This window comes from Pyxicephalus adspersus, chromosome 2, assembly GCF_032062135.1.
Source record: "Pyxicephalus adspersus chromosome 2, UCB_Pads_2.0, whole genome shotgun sequence".
Lineage (NCBI taxonomy): Eukaryota > Metazoa > Chordata > Amphibia > Anura > Pyxicephalidae > Pyxicephalus > Pyxicephalus adspersus.
This window is the reverse complement of record NC_092859.1, coordinates 103,959,633-103,977,719: the sequence shown is the minus strand read 5'-3', so window position 1 is coordinate 103,977,719 and position 18,087 is coordinate 103,959,633. Positions and strand designations below refer to the sequence as shown.

General features: G+C 35.3%; 1 protein-coding gene across 1 annotated transcript in view; it reads right to left on the bottom strand.

Annotated features, from left to right (window-relative positions):
• Positions 1-18,087, bottom strand: part of RELN (reelin) — a 232,619-nt gene that overhangs the window by 20,218 nt on the left and 194,314 nt on the right. Inside the window, exons 43-53 of the mRNA XM_072399046.1 lie at positions 17,043-17,190; positions 15,554-15,812; positions 14,815-15,064; positions 12,602-12,770; positions 7,942-8,082; positions 6,536-6,713; positions 5,461-5,654; positions 3,324-3,580; positions 1,631-1,785; positions 930-1,144; positions 158-335 (exon numbers count right to left, since the gene is read on the bottom strand). Of these exons, the coding sequence (XP_072255147.1) occupies positions 158-335; positions 930-1,144; positions 1,631-1,785; positions 3,324-3,580; positions 5,461-5,654; positions 6,536-6,713; positions 7,942-8,082; positions 12,602-12,770; positions 14,815-15,064; positions 15,554-15,812; positions 17,043-17,190 (2,144 nt within the window). The remainder of the gene's footprint in view (positions 1-157; positions 336-929; positions 1,145-1,630; positions 1,786-3,323; positions 3,581-5,460; positions 5,655-6,535; positions 6,714-7,941; positions 8,083-12,601; positions 12,771-14,814; positions 15,065-15,553; positions 15,813-17,042; positions 17,191-18,087) is intronic.

Genomic DNA, 18,087 nt, shown 5'->3' with positions numbered 1-18,087 from the left:
TTCATTGTATTAATTAGCATGCTTTTTACTGCATGTTACACAACAAATACAACATGGCCCTCTATGCTAAACATATTTATTAACAAGAGCTAAATACTGTACATCAAGGAACAGCAGGAAAAAACACAATAAATGTGTGATGTGTACCAGTACAGACCTTTAATGGATGTGACAAGTAGCAGTTTGGTCCCGTGTATCCGGGATCACAGATACACTGCTCCTTTAAGCAATCCCCATGTCCATTACAGTAGTCCAGGCAGCCAGGTCCGATGTAGAAATTGTCAATTCCCCATTGAATATCAGAATATTTTTGGTAAAATCGAAACCTGACAGGGCTGTAAAAAATAGCAGAATTTACCAGGCAAATCACAGATCTCATGACTGAAAAAGATAAAGCTGTTTATCATGGCTTTAAACTGACTGCTATTCTAAAATAAATGGGTACTTAAAACAAAGAACATTTTAATTACAAGATATCTTTTAACACAATGTATTACTTGGAGAGTCCTTCACTACTACTACAATTATTTCCAACTGAAATTAAATTGCTTTTCAATTTTCTTTTTCTATTTGTATGTCAAATGTGATGTTTTTTCTATCCTGGGGTTCTGATGCGTAACAAGCAGAGATTAATATTGTGCGATTAAGCAATAGCTTTAGCAGTTTAGAAGCTTTCCACTATTTGTATAGATGCAAAATTATGGGTACACAAAGTAGTACAGTACATGAATTCCAGGTAATACTGCGTCTCAGTTATCCACATGTGTGAAGCACAATCTCTCTGTGTTAGCTTCTAATAACCAAATCCCTAATACATCCATATACAATTCTAGTGCAGATGAAAAAAATGACCTTTTTAGTTGCCTTGTATAGCATATCGTTTCTATTTCACTCTGCTACTGAGATTCAATGTATTTATACATACTTACTTTCCAATCAGATTATCAGGAAGAGGGTAGATGACTCGCTTCCAACCTTTTGCTGCAAAGAATACTGAAGGCTGAGAAACACTCCCAGAACATTTAGGATCAGCAGGTAGACATTGTGGAACCACATAACTCCAGCTCACACCAAAGTCAGTGGAGTACTGCACATGAACATTGTTTTGCACATTCTTTTCAGAATTCTTGCAGCCAACTGCTATCTATAACATGAAAGCCAGAAATAAGCTAAATAATTAAATAAATTTCACAGCATCAGAACTGATTTTACAGCATCCTGAACAATTAAAGACAAATTACACTTTGTTTGCACTGTTATCCTAAATAAGCCTCTATATTGTATTAGTATGACAAATGTTAATTATATTGGTGAGCTAGATGGGACTCAAGTGTCAAAGTGTATGTCTGGGTGAAAAAAAAACCTACATACATTTTCAGTAGATCTCTGCAATGCATGCGCATTTCTCATGTACTCGTGTATTGGCCCTAGAATAAGGCTACAAGTACAGAAAAATAAATGTTCCTGCCAAAAGTCCAGCAAGCAACATTTTTGTTGAGAGTAGACAATTTTACAACTTTTACTGAACAAAAATCCCTAGATGTGTTGTCAGTCCTGCACATGTTTTCCTGTGCTGGAATACAAAACACTTTCCCCTTTTATTATGTAAGAGATAAGTCTGAATATTTACCTTAAACTGCATGATCCAGTTTTCTGCTGGTGTCAAGTCATGGGTCACTGTATATACTTCTCGTCCATCATGGCTTCCGCAGATCATAACACCATCTGGTGATTCACAGAACCTCTCAATGCTGCAGTCATCATGGAAAAGCCAATGTTCATTCACTTAAAAATAAATTAATGTTAATGTATTAAAATGTGAGAAAATTTTATTAGCAAAGTATATATGTAGTAAATGTTCCCACACCAATAAATTAACTGAGTGCACTTTGAGAATAATGACATGGGGTTAGGTTAGTACTTAGCTTAGCCAGCCGTAATTAGGCTACATATACACGCTTGAATATTATCAAACAACTGAAAAATTAATGAACAAGCGCTGTACATACAGGGTCGTTCTGTTCTATGGGGAGGGGATGGGGGAGAACAAGCGAGTGGACCCCCGCTGTACTCTTCTCTCTTTACTTCCATTGCGGTCGTTCATCTTCTGTCATTTATGGATCCGCCAGGATGGATCCATGAACAACGTTGGACGACCTTTGTACACATGTCAGATTCTTGTCCAAGACAAGCCCGACAACTCATCTGACGTCCTACTACAAAGGGCCTGATTTTTTAAAGCTCTGGAGAAAAGGCTGGAGAATATACACTTTCATTAGGTAACCTGGGTGATCAAGCAAACCTGGAATATATGTATTGAAAGTCAGCAAATGTTTTCAATCCTGAACCAGATCCACCCCAGGTTTGCTGAATCACCCAGGTTTACTGATGAAAGTGTATATTATTCACTATTGGAGAGCTTCAATAAATCAGGCCCAAAATATTTCTTTGTTTTGAACAGAATCTGGTGATTATTGCTATCGATGTTAGTGCACTTCAAAAAACAACATGGAAAGAGTTAGAATCCGTGTCAAATTTTTATTATTGTCCATGACCTCTGAAGGACATGAGATATGAGTCACTGAGATAGGAAAACACAGACAGTAAAAAACTCTGAATTGTAAACATTCCCTACTAATAAATGGTATGGCTTCAACTAAGCTTAACATAATGTAATACATTGTACTAGGTACATAAAAATGACTTATAGTTTCTAATTTGTATTTATTGGGATTTATACATATTTGCTTTCTCCTTCTACAATTCTTAAAAAAAATGCTGTTATTACTAAAAAAAAGGGACATTTATGTGTGTGGCCCCTCGTCTTTCTTCCTAGGGTAGCCCAGTATACAATGGTACAATACTCCACCCCCCATACTTCTTTTTCTTTTACTTATTTAGTAGAAGCCATAGTAATAGTAGGCCAAAGAAGCAAATAAGCTGACACCAGGACCCACACACTTCTTCGGTGCTACTGGGAATTGCAACAACTAGACTTTGATTCTGTGCATGCTGTGAATTTTCAAGACACTGATGGTAAAGGGCAGAAGTAAAGAACTGTTCTTGCCCATAAGCCCTACCTGCCAGAATCCAGAATGGCTACATTTAAAAATAGAACAATTCTACTTTGTAAAGGCAGTCAGATAATTTGTTTAAATATCTGAATGTGATCAGAAATATAATTGGACATTATGAATACCTTTATTTTATGTTCTATACACCAGCCTACGTCCAATGTAATGATCAGCGATCACAATAATATGCCCCCACTGTGATTTGAAAATGTAACAGGATAATATTGTGGCTGTCCTGAAATATATTACCTGCAGTTTTGTCTTCAGAGAAGAAATCAAATGCTATCCTTCCTGTAGGGCCTGCATCAGCTGGAGTGCGTTCATGATGTGGAAGTGGAGCACTGCTAAATGTATCCAGCATTACTGTACTTTGATCCACCGAACCTGCTATCAGCACATTATCAATGGCCCAGTCATTCTGATCCAATCCATCATGCTTGGGCTGCCACCAGCGGAAACGTGTGCCAACAGTTTTAGCACCGAGTGGTAAAAGGATGTTTACAAATCTGAAAGCAAAAATTAACGAGGGTAATACCTCTAGAGACCATTTTGTTGTGGTTATGTCAAGCAATAATTTCACTTATGTAAATAATGTAAATTCATTTTTAGATTAAAAAAGTACTTGTACTTACTATTGAAGTAAATACAGCGTTACTGTAGTGTGTGTATAGTGCATAGTCAGCTTCTTTAGTACCATATCATACACACACACATATCGTACATACCGTATCCTACAACTTACAGACTTAGATACATGTTTAAACAAATACTGTACATATTATGCACCCAAGTTGCTTAATGGTCAGTAGATTTTAAATTTGTGATGTACTAGAACTTCCAGTGCTGAGGTCCATGGTTCTGCTCCCACTGGGTACATGATATTCCAGGAACACAAAATTGAACTAATTAGGCTAACTACTGGCCTCCCAGCGGGTTGCCTATAGATGTGTGTTTGGCATATACAACTATGATAAGAACATAAGAATAAATTAACTTGTAGGCAGAGATTTTTCTTAATGATCAATGTATTCTAAAGATTTTTTCTTCTGAGCAACAAATAAAAGGAAAATATTTTATTGTGCATTAAACAAAAAAATATAATATCAAGAATCACAAGCCTGAAAATCATTGTTGTCTAAATCTAAAATATTACATTTAACCACCCATATTTACCTATGTACAGTATTGCAAATACATGATGTACTATGCTTTAATTTCTGAGTCCATTATTTTGATTAGAAAACAGTTTGACTAGTTTGACTATGCAGCCAATGCAACAACCTTAATAAGGTCAAAAGTAACAAATTACATTTTATAAAGAAATGACCATTGTTTGATAAATTAATTTGTGCCTGATATCCCATTCTTTTCCAGGAGTAGGTTAATGCCAGGAGCATTATTGTGAGCCTGACAAATCACTACATACATCCCATTTCTCATTTAAACCAATGTACAGATGTGGCAGATAGAGGCTGATCATGATATAATTAATGGGAGATCAGTCGTACTTTAGGGGTTTCTTACAGAAGTTTTTTAATCAAAGGTTAGATGGGTTTATAATAATTAGATGTTTGCATGTTCCTCTGCAGTTGCAATTTAATGTTTGGTGCAGTTCAAAGCTAATGAGTGTACACATTCATTCCAGGCTGGAGGTTAACAAATATAATGCTGCAGTTTTATTAAACTGCATGATCCAGTTTACATGTTGGGGTCCCCAATTGAATTGCTTGCTCTGGGTTTAATGCTCACTAAGTCACTAACCTGCAACAAGTATGCTGTACGTTATGTTGGTGTGCAATCACAAATTCTGGTCTGCATTATTACACAGGTTAGTGATTAAGAAAGAAAAGTCTAGGGTTTTGCAAAAGATCAGCAATGAATGGCAGTCTAACTAGTTCTCTTAGTACAAGTTTCCCTTAACAGGCTGTATCACATATTTTGACACAAATAAAACATAAAGGACAAACACTGATTAACAGTAGCTGCAGCATGTTTATAGTGAATACTAGTACAAGTTAAATACAAACATGTCTTTTGTTTTAAAACCAGTATACCAGATTTTTACTTTATACAACATGTATTTTGCCTAATCTCCAATGTCTTTAACTGATATCTAGTAGTAGTAAGTCAAATAAAACTTGACTTGCTGATTACACAGCTCAACAAAAAAAAAATTTTTTGTTGAATCTATTTCACAGTGCAGCCAAAGGTTTTCTTTGGTTTATCTGATATATGGGAATGTATCTGCTTTTTTAACCATAACAAGCAGTAAAATCACTAGAATTCGGTTATTTATTGCCATTTGTATAAAGAAGGGAGACCTTACTTTTTTCAGGAAATCTTGCAGACCTATGTTATACTTATGAGTATGTATGGAGATACTGACCCTGGTTTGCTGTACTGGTCATAGAAGATTTCCATGAGAAGATTCCAGGTGATGCCTCCATTCACTGAGTACTCTAGTAGCACCCCTTGATTACGGCTGTGTGGTGTGATCAGGCAGCCATACATAAAATAAAACTGAATAAATTCAGCATTGGTCAGATTCAAATCCACAGAGACCAAAAGACGACTACAGCCCTGTTGACAAGAAAGAAAAAATTACCTCCATTTAGGCAGTACATAGGGTCTCAAAGAACTTCTTTAAAGGATTCCTGTCATGTGGAAAAATGAAAGCTACCATTGTTAACCCCTAATTCTAAAAATACAATTATGGCTTCAGTACTTCTTGGCTCAGAAAAAAAGACAAATTAGTAAGTACAACAACGAGGTAAAGAGCACTCCAATAAGCACATCAGCATCCAGTTCCTCACAAGAAAGTTTTACTTTCAATATTTACTTACAATATGTAACTACTAGGTAACATATATGGGACATTTGTATAAATATTTTATTTCTAAAGTTTTTATTTACTTTTTTATTAAAAAGGGGGAGGAGTTACATTATAAAACAGGGAAAACATCATAAGGGTAAATCAACACTCCTTCCGCACTTAACTTTTTGTTATTAAATTCAGCATGAGACAATTTTAGTTTTGGTAGGGGGACTATCAAAAAACGCAATTTTAAGGTAGAAATGGATATAGTGGAAATAGTTGAATAAAGTTTAAAGTTGAAAAAGCCTCTAGGATTAATGATGGATTTTGTGAAAGCCTACCATCACTCAATGTAATTTTGGGATTAGCAAAAATAGGGGTTTTGGAGTATAATTTTTTGGCTAAAAGTGATCCAGGTTTATCGCTATCACCCCAAGTGAAAAATCTATGTTTGACGCAATGTAAAGATTTTTCAGCCCTGAATATCAAACACAAATTATTTTCCACTTGGAGGTATTCAATATGAGGTGTAACATAATTTAAGGTAAATTTCACTGCATAATACACTGATTGGGTGCATTCAACTTAAAACTGTTGGAGCACAGTAAGGTAAAAAAACAACAAGTGTAAAAACATTTATACTGACCCCGCTGAAGTGAAGAGCCATTCCTGATGCCACAGCTCCACAGACACTGCTCAGCTTCCCACCATTTACAGTCAACCAATTCTGGCTAGCTGGAGCTCGGTTAAAAGTGTCCTTCAGTTGAGTTGGTAGAGATACCTCTGGTTCATCACAATAAATCCCTCCCCAGTAGTCATCACATCTACAAAATGCCATACATACAGAGATAACACGCACTAGTCATTTATTTTACATAGAATTACTATATAAGCAAACTTTAATTAAAGTAAAGTACAAAAACTAAAAGTTTTTTCCTGATTGGTTACTGTAGATGTAGGTGGCCAAGATCCCTTCAAAGGGCAGTTCACGTGATGTCCACATAGACACTACTGGCAAATGCAGTAGGACATAAATGAATAGAATCAGTGCTGTAATTTTAGAAATCACTGTGCATGCAGCAGACACTGCCAAATGCTTCAGTGATATTTAATGAACATTTAGAAAGACACGTTCATAACAAGGGTTGCAATTTCATTAAACTATATTGAGCCCCCTTTCCAAAAAGCTGTGAATAAATGTCACTGATTTTAAGCATCCCTTTAACCACGCTCTTAAACTGCATCCATTTAGTGAGCCAAATATATAATGATGCATTGGGGCTTTTAAGCTTGTTAAAATAGACAGATCTACAGTATGTAGATTGCTGGACTGGAGATATTTTAACAGTAGTCATTGAGATCATTACAAAGAATAAAATGGCACTCTTTGCGTCTGGAGGAAAAGGAGTTTAAGCTCCGGATAAGGAAGGGATTCTTCACTGTAAGGTCTGTGAAAATGTGGAATCGGCTCCCTCAGGAAGAGTTTCAGCAACTACTATAGATTGCTTTAATAAAAAGCTGGATGTTTTTCTAGATGCACAGAATATAACTGGGTATTAAAGCCCTAAAGTAAAGATAACAGTGACTGTTGATCCAGGGAACATCCGATTGCCTCATGGAATCGGGAAGTCATTTTTTCCCCGGTTGAAGCAAATTGTACCAGGATTTTTTTGACTTCCTCTGGACCAACGTCCATAGGGTTTTATATTTGTGATATGTTTATTTCCCTTGTGGTTGAACTTGATGGACTTATGTTTTTTTTCAACCTGACCTACTATGTAATTATGTGTAAATTAGGGGAAAAAGTTTAGGTTTAGACAAAACAAAAATCCTAATATAAACATATTTGCAGGAAAATAGCCTAAGATTTTTAAGTTTAAAAACAAGTTTAGACAAATAGGTAGCTTGCGGTAATCTAAATGTGATAGAAACATATTATAACAAATACTAGAATAATTATCAGTTCCTAAGTTATTATAATAATAATATATTCCTAACTTTATAATAATTTTAAAGTGTCATTTTGTGAAAAATAAAATACATCATACTCACACACAATTTCCCTGTAGACATCGACCATGGCCACTGCACATGTCAACACACCCATCACCAATATAGACATTATCTATAGCCCAGGTTTGCTGCTTGTCAAAAGGTGATGGCTGGTTCCACCGGAATCGAGTTGCTTGAGATCTTAAAAAATAAAAACAAACATATATTTCTGATACCACAATATTTTCAGAACTAGATGCAAGTTTACATTTCATGAACCCCTACTCACATGTTTTGTCCTGCTGTATTGTGTTAAGAGGATGAATTATTTTGGTCACAGCAATATAAGTGAGGGTACTAAATACTATGTAGAACTATGTTTTATTAAAATTATATTGAAATTTTGTAAATCTCCCAATTTTATTGTAACATTTTGCATTGTTTTACATTTTTGCAATTACCAAGTTTAAAAATGTGAGCAGTGACCACGAGATGGCAGTGTCTGCACTGAGTAAAAGCCAGCACAGTAGAATACTGAAAATATATTTCCAAATGTATTTGCAGGAATTACATGAAAAATGATTAGTATTGTTCATTAAAACATAGTACTCAGTGATACAAAAAGAAGGAGAGAAAGTAAATAGTTAAGGAAAAAAATCCGTCTACACAATTGCCAAGGATAGAACATTCAATTAAATCTTGTTACAGGTTGCCAAATGAGTTGTTTTTGTGGACCTAGCAGTGTTCTCTCCATAGCAATCCACATTTAAGTTACAAAAAACACCTTTTAGGAGATTCACACATAAATGCAGATCTGCTGTTTTTCCACCCTGTCACACTGTATTGATAGTAACAAGCGCTTGATGACCACCTCAGAGATTAGGCACTGTGTGTTCCTTCATCCACAGGCTTGATTCTACCTGTCATCAGCAACCTTGGGATTGTTACTGCTACTCCAATAGCTAGGCTGCCTTCCTCTCACTGCACTAGCTGTAGTGCAAATACCCCAAATATCACATCCCCATATATAACATGTTCTTTCAAAGGAAATGCAAGGTCTTTGCACAAATTTATAGATACAAGTTTAGTAGAGCGCAACTTGATGTAAAAAAATTGATGTTTGTGTTGATTCAAAAAAAAGTTTTTAATTATAATTTGCATAATGTAGTAGTAGCTAAGCTTCCCTGCATCTAATGGACCAATGTATACATTTCTAGAGCTAAAAAAATAATCCTGATGAATCAGTGTTTGCTAACTTTACACTATACTTTCCTATTACTATTTTATGCATCACTCAGTGAGAATTATCTCTGACTAGCTATTCTCTAACATTAGGGGGACCTTGCATACGCTGAACAGAATGCAGGTACCTAACAGGAAACCTGCAACAGTTTCCAGACCTCTCTTTACTTATTCCTAATTCTGACACTGTATATGCTGTCAAAGCCGGTCTATCCTCTTATGATGCAGGGGAAAAAACTGACAGTATCTGCTGAAGTATTGTATTTTACACTTTAAATGTAAGATTCTGGCAAGCTGGTAAAGCTTAATTGTCATGGCATGTATCAAAATGACTTACAAATGCCAATGAGAAATTTCAGCTTTTCTCAAAGTTGGAATTTACTTTTTCTAATGTAGTTTTAATATTATCTTTTTGTTATAAAATATAATATATAATATAATATAATATTTTGTTATTATCATGTGCTAACATACTATACAGTGCTGTACAATAAACAGGGAATGTAGATGACAAACCTTCATACATAAATACAAGCAATGACACAGGAGGAGAGTGGAACCCTGCTCCAATGGGCCTACAATCTACGTGGTGAGGGAGCATACAGTATAAAATAGCTAGGGGGAAGGAATGGTGGCTAATTAGTGGTGCGTATGAGAGAGATGTATATGGGTAGGTGAGTTTAAAGAGATAAGCTTTAGTTGCTTGTTTACATTTAATAAAAGAGTAAGCCTAGAGTGGTGGCAGAGGGAATTCCAGAGAGTGGAGAAATACTAGAAAAGTCTTGGAGCCGTATGCTCTGATTTATATGAAAATAAATATATATTGTGTCTGAACACACATCTGCAAATTAAAATTGTCAAACTTTTTGTGCACTTTCATAAAATTACTAAAAGACTTGAATGTGAAAAACTCAAATAAGGTTAGGAACTACTAAAAGCTTTTATAATTAAAGTATATTTCTAGATTAGCCTTTCTCAACCTTGTTAGCCCTAAGGAAACCTTGAAATCATTTTTAGGTCAGGGAACCCCTTCTAAAACAAATTTTAGGGGGGGGGGGCAGAGGGGGAAAAAGCCTTAAAGTGGTGGACAGTGGAAAAATGCCCCCTTTCAGTGGTGGCTAGAATACCACATTTCCAGACACCTAAACAATCATTGGAGCCATGCAACTGGTTCTACGAAGTGGTGTTGGACCCGGAAAAGCATCAAATAGGAGGTCAATCAGCCACAGTTCCAGGAACCCCTAGCAACCTCAAGGTGAAAACTGGTTGGGAATTGTTGTTTAGAAGCAAACCTTTTTTTCATAACCAAAGGAATTGTTAAAACCTTTGTTAAAATTTTGTATCTCTCCTTTTTAGAGCGATTTTTCTTAACTTTCATGCAAGAAGCTAAGGAAAATTCCTATCCTAGACATTTGTTTCGGGGACAGGTGTCTTCATTGGAAGACTCCCCTTATGTTATGATGGCAACTGTAAAATTTTCATCACATCACTTTTTGTCACACTACCAAAGATTATCAGGAAAAGGCACAGACAGTAATAAAACCTCATGAAAGATTTGTTATTCCTACCTGTTCTATTAAAAAATTACAAAACAAGGCTTTGGCTTTAAATATATTTAAAAAAGAGGAACCCAGTTTGTTGCATAAACTTGCAATGACATTACTTTATTTTTTACAGTATTCTGAATATAAACGCTTTCCAAGTGCCACAAATGAAATCTATGAATAGCTAGTATAATTCTTTTTTTTATTGATGAAAGACAATATAAAAGCATATGTTTTAAGTCCAACTTTGCTTTCTAACAGAGAGAAAAAACAGCCTTCATATTTCAGATGCATGAATGTAAAAAATAAAGAAATATAAAAAAAACAATTTAATTTTTGTAATGAAAACAAAATCGATGTCCAGTTCTGATCTAAATGGCAGCTGTTTTCTGATTTCTGTAAACTGCATTCTTTTATGATCTATGAGAATAAACCTTGTAGTCTTTATCTATGTTCTCACATTGTGAGTAAGGTAGTGTTTGCAATTTTCTTACTCAGTCCTGCCTGACAAAAAAAATATTAAAATATGTTTATATGCCTTTGTTACTTTAAAATCTTTGTAATATGTTGGTAACAAGGTTTTCAACTAAAGCAGGCCTACATGTTGAAGTTTGCGTTTGTACATTTTCTGTGCAATCTACTATAAAACGTAAGAATTAACAGCCTACATAGACAATTTATTCAATTGGTTCAATTCAATTCAATTAGGTAGTCCCTTATACTCATTGTTATTAGTAAATCTAAAGCAAATAGTACAAGCATATTACAATAAATGTAACCAACCTAAATCTTTCACAACACATGCTAATAGAACCACTAAAATATTTATATGGATTGAAAAAACACCACTGTAATATCACACAGCAAGTAGACACATTTTATAAGGACTGGTCATTTGATCGCTATAGAAGGATATGATCTGCCATTCTGAAGTCTGATCTACCCCTTTAGCAGATCCCATGTCCATCTGCTGTCGGATTCTAGATCAGCATTTTCTCCAAGACATGCATTTTGGAGGTTTCGTGTTTTTTTAGAGCAATGATGAAGAAAAGATGGGAAGGGGTTTTACTTTGGATCCACTTCAGCCAGCATACATCAACGTGTAAAAACATGTGACGGTGGAAATACAAATAAATAAATAAATAAAACATTGTTTCCTATTCATAGACATATTTCCAACAATGTAACTAGTTTTAGCCTGTTATAGTTAGACTGTAAAAAATGGACAATCAAACCAATGTTTTCAACATATTGTAACACCTCTGCAGTATTTCCTTTTCTATAGAAAAGTGATGCCTATGATGCCATTATGTATGTACTACTTTATTATGTTGAAATTGTACTTATCATATGTAGATTAATAATGACAAAGTGTCTGACAGAACACAGTGGGCCTGATTTAATAATGTTCTCCAAGGTTGGAAAGGATACAGTTTAATCAATGAACCGGGGTAAACCTGGAATGGATTTCCTAAAAATAATTTGCTATTTCTTAGCAAATGTTTTCAATCCTGGACCAGATCTATTACAGCTGTCTTTCATCACTGATAAAAGTGTATCTTCTGCACACTTGGACAGCTTTATTAAATCAGGCCCAGTGAGACCATCCAAAAGGTAGTGGTTCTGTGCTTGCCTTACTGGCACAAGACTGGCGTATTTTCGCCTTTACTGTCTTGAAATGTGTGTTTTACCTGTAGGGTCTTATTGGTCTGCCACACAGCTCATGGGGCCTACTTATAAGATATAAGGTAGAGTATGTTCTTCACCAATCATTCTAATTCAAAATATGTTCCTTGAAAATGCTTTACCAAAAAATGGTGAATGCCAGCTTCAGTGATTTATAAAAAGACCCCTATGATTTAATAGCAGTAAATTATGGCAGAACCAGAACTGTGTTTTCTGAAGTTTTTTGGCATTCTCAGCTACAATTTTACCTGGTATATGGAGGCAGAGGCAAAGTAAATCTAGTCCATTTGTTAAATGTGTCTGATACAAGCACTCTCTGAAGTTGGTATTTATTGCATTCTACATTGGTTGGCAGACAATCTTTAAATACAGGATTCCATGTGAGCCCCAGATCCACAGAGTATTCCAGTTCAATAGCTAAAAGAGAAGCAAAACATTATTGTAGTACACAACATGAATCCTATAGAATTCATATTTGTTAACATAAACATAAATCCATATATCATACTCTATTGCTATTTAGTACAAATTGTTATCAGGAGTATCAGTAGACATTTCAGATGAGAGATAAGTGAACATTCCAAACCTGTTTTGCCCACTATTTGCCAGATCTACCAACATCATTCATTTTTTGTGCAAAAAAAAACAAATTGCTGCACTTACTGGAGTTTCTCAATACTGGGTTTCAAATAATTATTTACTTTTAAATTGTCTAATCAGATAAAATGTCCCTAATTAAGTTCCCAATCATTTCATCACTGTGTGTCAAGTCGGAAGGGGTAGGATCTTTTTTTTGCTGCTGTCTTTCTTACTTATCTGTTAAGAGGTATACTGGTACAAATTGTCCCTTCAATCTTTTTACTTTTCAGCCTCTGTGTGTCTTCCGTGTCTATATTTTATATTACAAGTTTACCTGGGTAGAAGGAAGGGAAAATACATTTGATCCAGGGGAAGGAAGAATAAATCAGGCCCTGTACAGGGACATGAATTTGATCTCTCCCTCTCACAGTGTAAATGCTGCTGTGAAGTGGGTTATAGAAGACTGATAAAATTTACCATAATAAGTATTTGATTTTGGGGCACTGAAAATAATTTTTTTTAAGAAAGTACTGGAGTTCAATACAGGACAATACAAAATTTAAATTATGATTTTTCAATGCAATTACATAGGGGTGTGTCTGAGGATTAAATGGCAATGGTAAAGGGTGGGAGAGGGCTAATATTAGGGCAAACAAAGCAGCATAGGGAAGGTAACCAAAATTATTGATACATAACTGTTGATAATATTTCCTAATATTTCTATCAACAATCTTTAGATTGTAAACCAAAACAATTGGATGTTGGTAAACCAAAAATTTACCAACATCCAACCGAAACAAGTAGGTGTGTGTGATATAGATCCACCTTCTAATTTGACAATCTGACATGCTAAATATACATACAATGGTGATGAAAAAGCATCCCATAAAACATGTTTGGGTGTTGTTTTAATGGCAGTAATTATAATAAATGGAGATTACAGACATATTATTTGCTAGTAATCATCTTACAATGGGGAAGCTATTTTTCTCATTCTCAATGTCAGCCACAAGGTTGGATTTAGCAGAAGGAGGCAGATGGTGAGAGGCATCTATTCCACAGTAGACTTTATTTATTAATAATACCGAACAATTAACAATTTATGGAAATTAAGAAATCAGCTTCAATGAGTTTGAACCGCTAACTTATTTGTGATTGAGTGCTATAGGCTAACACAAAAATTAGTTTATGCATTGTATTATTGTCAAGCCATAATGTTTCAGGTAAGTGTTTGTTTATGTCAGTGAAGAAACATCTAAAAGAAAAAAAAAACTGTTGCTTTACCAAAACAGACATAGGTAAGTTTAATGAGGGTGTTATAAACTCAAAGAACATTATTTAATTGAGGAAGAAACACAACTATTTTATATCTCTAAGACAGGACAATTATTTGTAGTTGCAATTTCTTTAAATTGGTAATTCAAATATGTTTTTATGGATATCATTGTACTAAGGTTGAACATTGCTAACAAAATGTAATAAGAAAATTAAGACTAAGTGCATCTTCTTGTGCTCACAGTACATACGAATAGAGCAGTGCTATGTGCATTTGAGAGGATAAGATTGACTTCAGTGGATTTCAGGAAATGCTAAATATATGCTGTTCTAAGGTACTTCCACACAGGTTTTTATATCTGCATTTTAAACAAAAGTTTACAAAAACATAGACTTGATATACAGTTCCACCTTTTTTATTATTTTTTGTAAAAGTTGGTGTTTTGGCTTTTGTTAATTTGTATCTTAGAGATGTTTTATCCATGCATAAATAGCCAACAAATGTGTCCATACTATGCTTGGGGCCAGGGCTCTAAGATCATTTTATACCCCTGGTATACTAATGATGTGGATTTTTAATTTTGTAAATGTCAATTTATTATCTCACCATAACAAGAATCTGTAACAGAGCATGAAGCAGCAAATTCCATCTGCAGAAAAGAGTCTTCATTGACCACAATGTCTGTTGTGACAACATAACGAGTACTGGCCTTCTCAATAAACACAAGGGCATCTCCAGTAGAACCACACACAGACATCTTAGTGCCACCAGGATGAAGAAGCCATTTTCTGTTATCTAAATTTGTGAAGTCATCCTCTAGCACTGTGTTTCCAGATATGTTCCCACCAATAAGTATCTACAAGTACAAAAGACAAAGTCAAAACATTATATAGTTCTGTTAGACTATCAGACTCCCTTTGTTAGCACATCACACTGAGCTCCATTCATCTGTCATTGTACTGAGTATTGTGACATGTTTGCTCAGTTAACTGTAATATATATATATATATATATATATATATTTAAACTTCCTAATTCATTTATTTTTTTAATACTGTACTTTATTTCATGATAATCAGGAAATCATAAAGACATAAAACCAGGCCACAACTGTTTTAGTAGCCATAAGCTTATCTTAAAAATCTGCAAGCTTCTCTGTATTTCAGATACGTTTATATTTTAAATGCACAATGCAGTTGCCTCTTAAGATTCACAACCCCCACCACCCCAACTTTCCTGGGACAATGTCTAATCCCATTGTGAAGAAAAGCAATAGCCTAAAAAATAATGTCATGATTAGATGAAGCCACAGTCTTCTATATGACTCAAAGATATACTTTCTTACTTGATCTATAACCCACGGACTGTAAAAATGCCCATTTTCAGATGGCTGCCACCAACGCAGACGGGTGGAGGTAGATCGAGCCTTTAATGGGATCTCCAGTGCAATATATCTTCCTACATTGCTGGAATTACTGAAGAGGAATTCTTGTAAATGACTCCATGATAATCCACCATCCAGTGAATACTGCAGTAGCACTGGCTGACTCCGAGGGTCTGGAACTGCTTTTCCACAGCCTAAACGCATAAAAAACTGCACAAACCTAGAAAGAGGATAGTTTTTTTAATTAGCAATAAAAGACAGTGTGAAAAAAAATTGATTTGTTTTGTGATACCTGTAGCCATTGCTTCATACTGAGGTTTGTTTAATTTGTTTTTTTTCCAACATTTACCAACTTTTACCCAAACTTTTATTTACATTGCATTCAATTAGAAAATGTGTTAAGCAAATTTTACGCATGATTCATACATGAACATGAATTGTAAAAATGTATACATTTTGGGTAAAAGGTGACTCTTGCACACATTTTTAGAGATTTCAACTGGTTACAAAATGTCCTATTTACAGTAATACAGTAAATAAAGTATCTCAGTTTTTTACCTGCTGACTAACGATACCAAGAAAAAAGAGTTGGCCATGCTAACCTTTTTTTTGACTAGTAAACTGCAGTATATTAGGTTTTTGTTCTTACTTTTAACCTCCCTCTGTTCAGAATATATACAGTTTATATTAGATCCATAATTGTACATGTTGGCATCCTGTTCCCTGTATTGGTATATTACTTACACTAACTTTAATCCCTTCAACTCTTAAGCTACATACACACGTGCAATTATTGTCGTTGGAAAGCATCTTTCATGATCCTTTCCAACGACTAAGGACTGCACGATGCATGAACGAGTGCTATACATAGAGCGCTCAGCTCTATGGAGAGGGGAGGGGGAGAACAATGGAGCGGCACCCTGCTGCGCGCTCCCCCCCTTCCCTTGCATTAGGATCGTTCATCATCCATCGTTCATGGATCCTCCAGGGCGGTCTTTCGGACGATGGACGACGGGCACTGTACACATGCCAGATTCTCGTCTGATATCGGCCCTGAGCCGATTATCAGAAGAGAAGCACTGGAAGTGTGTATGTAGCCTTACACTCTAAACACCCCTTTTGGACCAAGGCAGGCCTTACACTGCTAATAATAATTTACATTTTTCAAATTATGCACTTTTAAAGTGAGGCAATAAATACAGTTATACAAGTTTATTGGGAACACAATTTATTAAAAAAAAAGTGTTTTTGTTAGTAGTCAGGTTGATTCAACTGCGATTATAAGCAGATTCAGGCTCGTGCATCCCTTCCCCATAGATAATCACAGAACTCCTCATATTCTGTGAATGGCCAAGTTGTGAGTGAGCATGAAAAGGACACAGGTGCAGGGCGCAAGTTTCTTTAGGAGGTTAGATAAAATGTGCTTTATAGAGACAGATGTTTTTCTTACCGAGCTAAAGATAAATCTAGATCTCTGGTCATGAGCATTCTAAGTCCTTCATCACCGAAGAAGAGATTGTTCCCGCTGGAGAGAATTCCACATTTTCTGGAAGGTTTTCCACCACTTACTAGAAGGAATCTATCTGATTCTAATTGACCTAAAGAGACACAGAGAAAACTTGATGATGTGTGGGGTTTTCAAGATAGTTACACTGAATAATGGTTCCCTGCTGGCAATCTAACAAACCAAAGTCAATATGACCATTAACGTAAAGTGTAATCTGAGACCACTTCTGCTACAATTTCCTCTAATTGGATGCCTTAAGTGATACACTGGGCACCATTTAAGACCATCTAATTAAACATGTTCTGACCAGTGAAATACAAACAATAGGAGATTTTTACCACATCATTACCTTTCTCTAAATACCAGCATTAAGAAGGCAGGAGCCCACAAACATTTAAACATTATAAACTTAACTATATTTGCACTTACATATTTACAAAATCTCATCTATACTGAGGTCATCATCATGCTGCCCTAATCACACAGAAATAAAAATCTCTTCTATTTATGTTCACACCATTCACTTACTACTGTGAAAATTAAGACATTGTTTATTGATGGCAGCCAAATGACTGCATTATGTATGGTCTACAATAAAACTGTCATTGCGCTGCAAATCTGTAAAGTTGTATTACTGCTTTGATCTCAGTAGATCAAGTGGCCAGACAAAAAAAAACAAAAAAAAAAAAATCACTTCCTATATCACAGCTGCACTAAGCATAGGCCCACAAATGTCTTATGGCTTTCAGTGCCCCATATATTTTCATTAGTGTTTATTGCATTCTGTACCATGGGGCATCTTTCTACTCATGTGGTTGCAATAACACATTGGTTTACTTGTGCAAATGTATGCATTACCCTAACACATGGCAATCTACAACACAAGCATTGGTGTGCTACATTACCATTTATTGGTAATGGCACTTTTCAAGATTGGGCGTACCCTCAGGGAAAACCCCAATAGGAGATTCTATGTTATTCATTGATT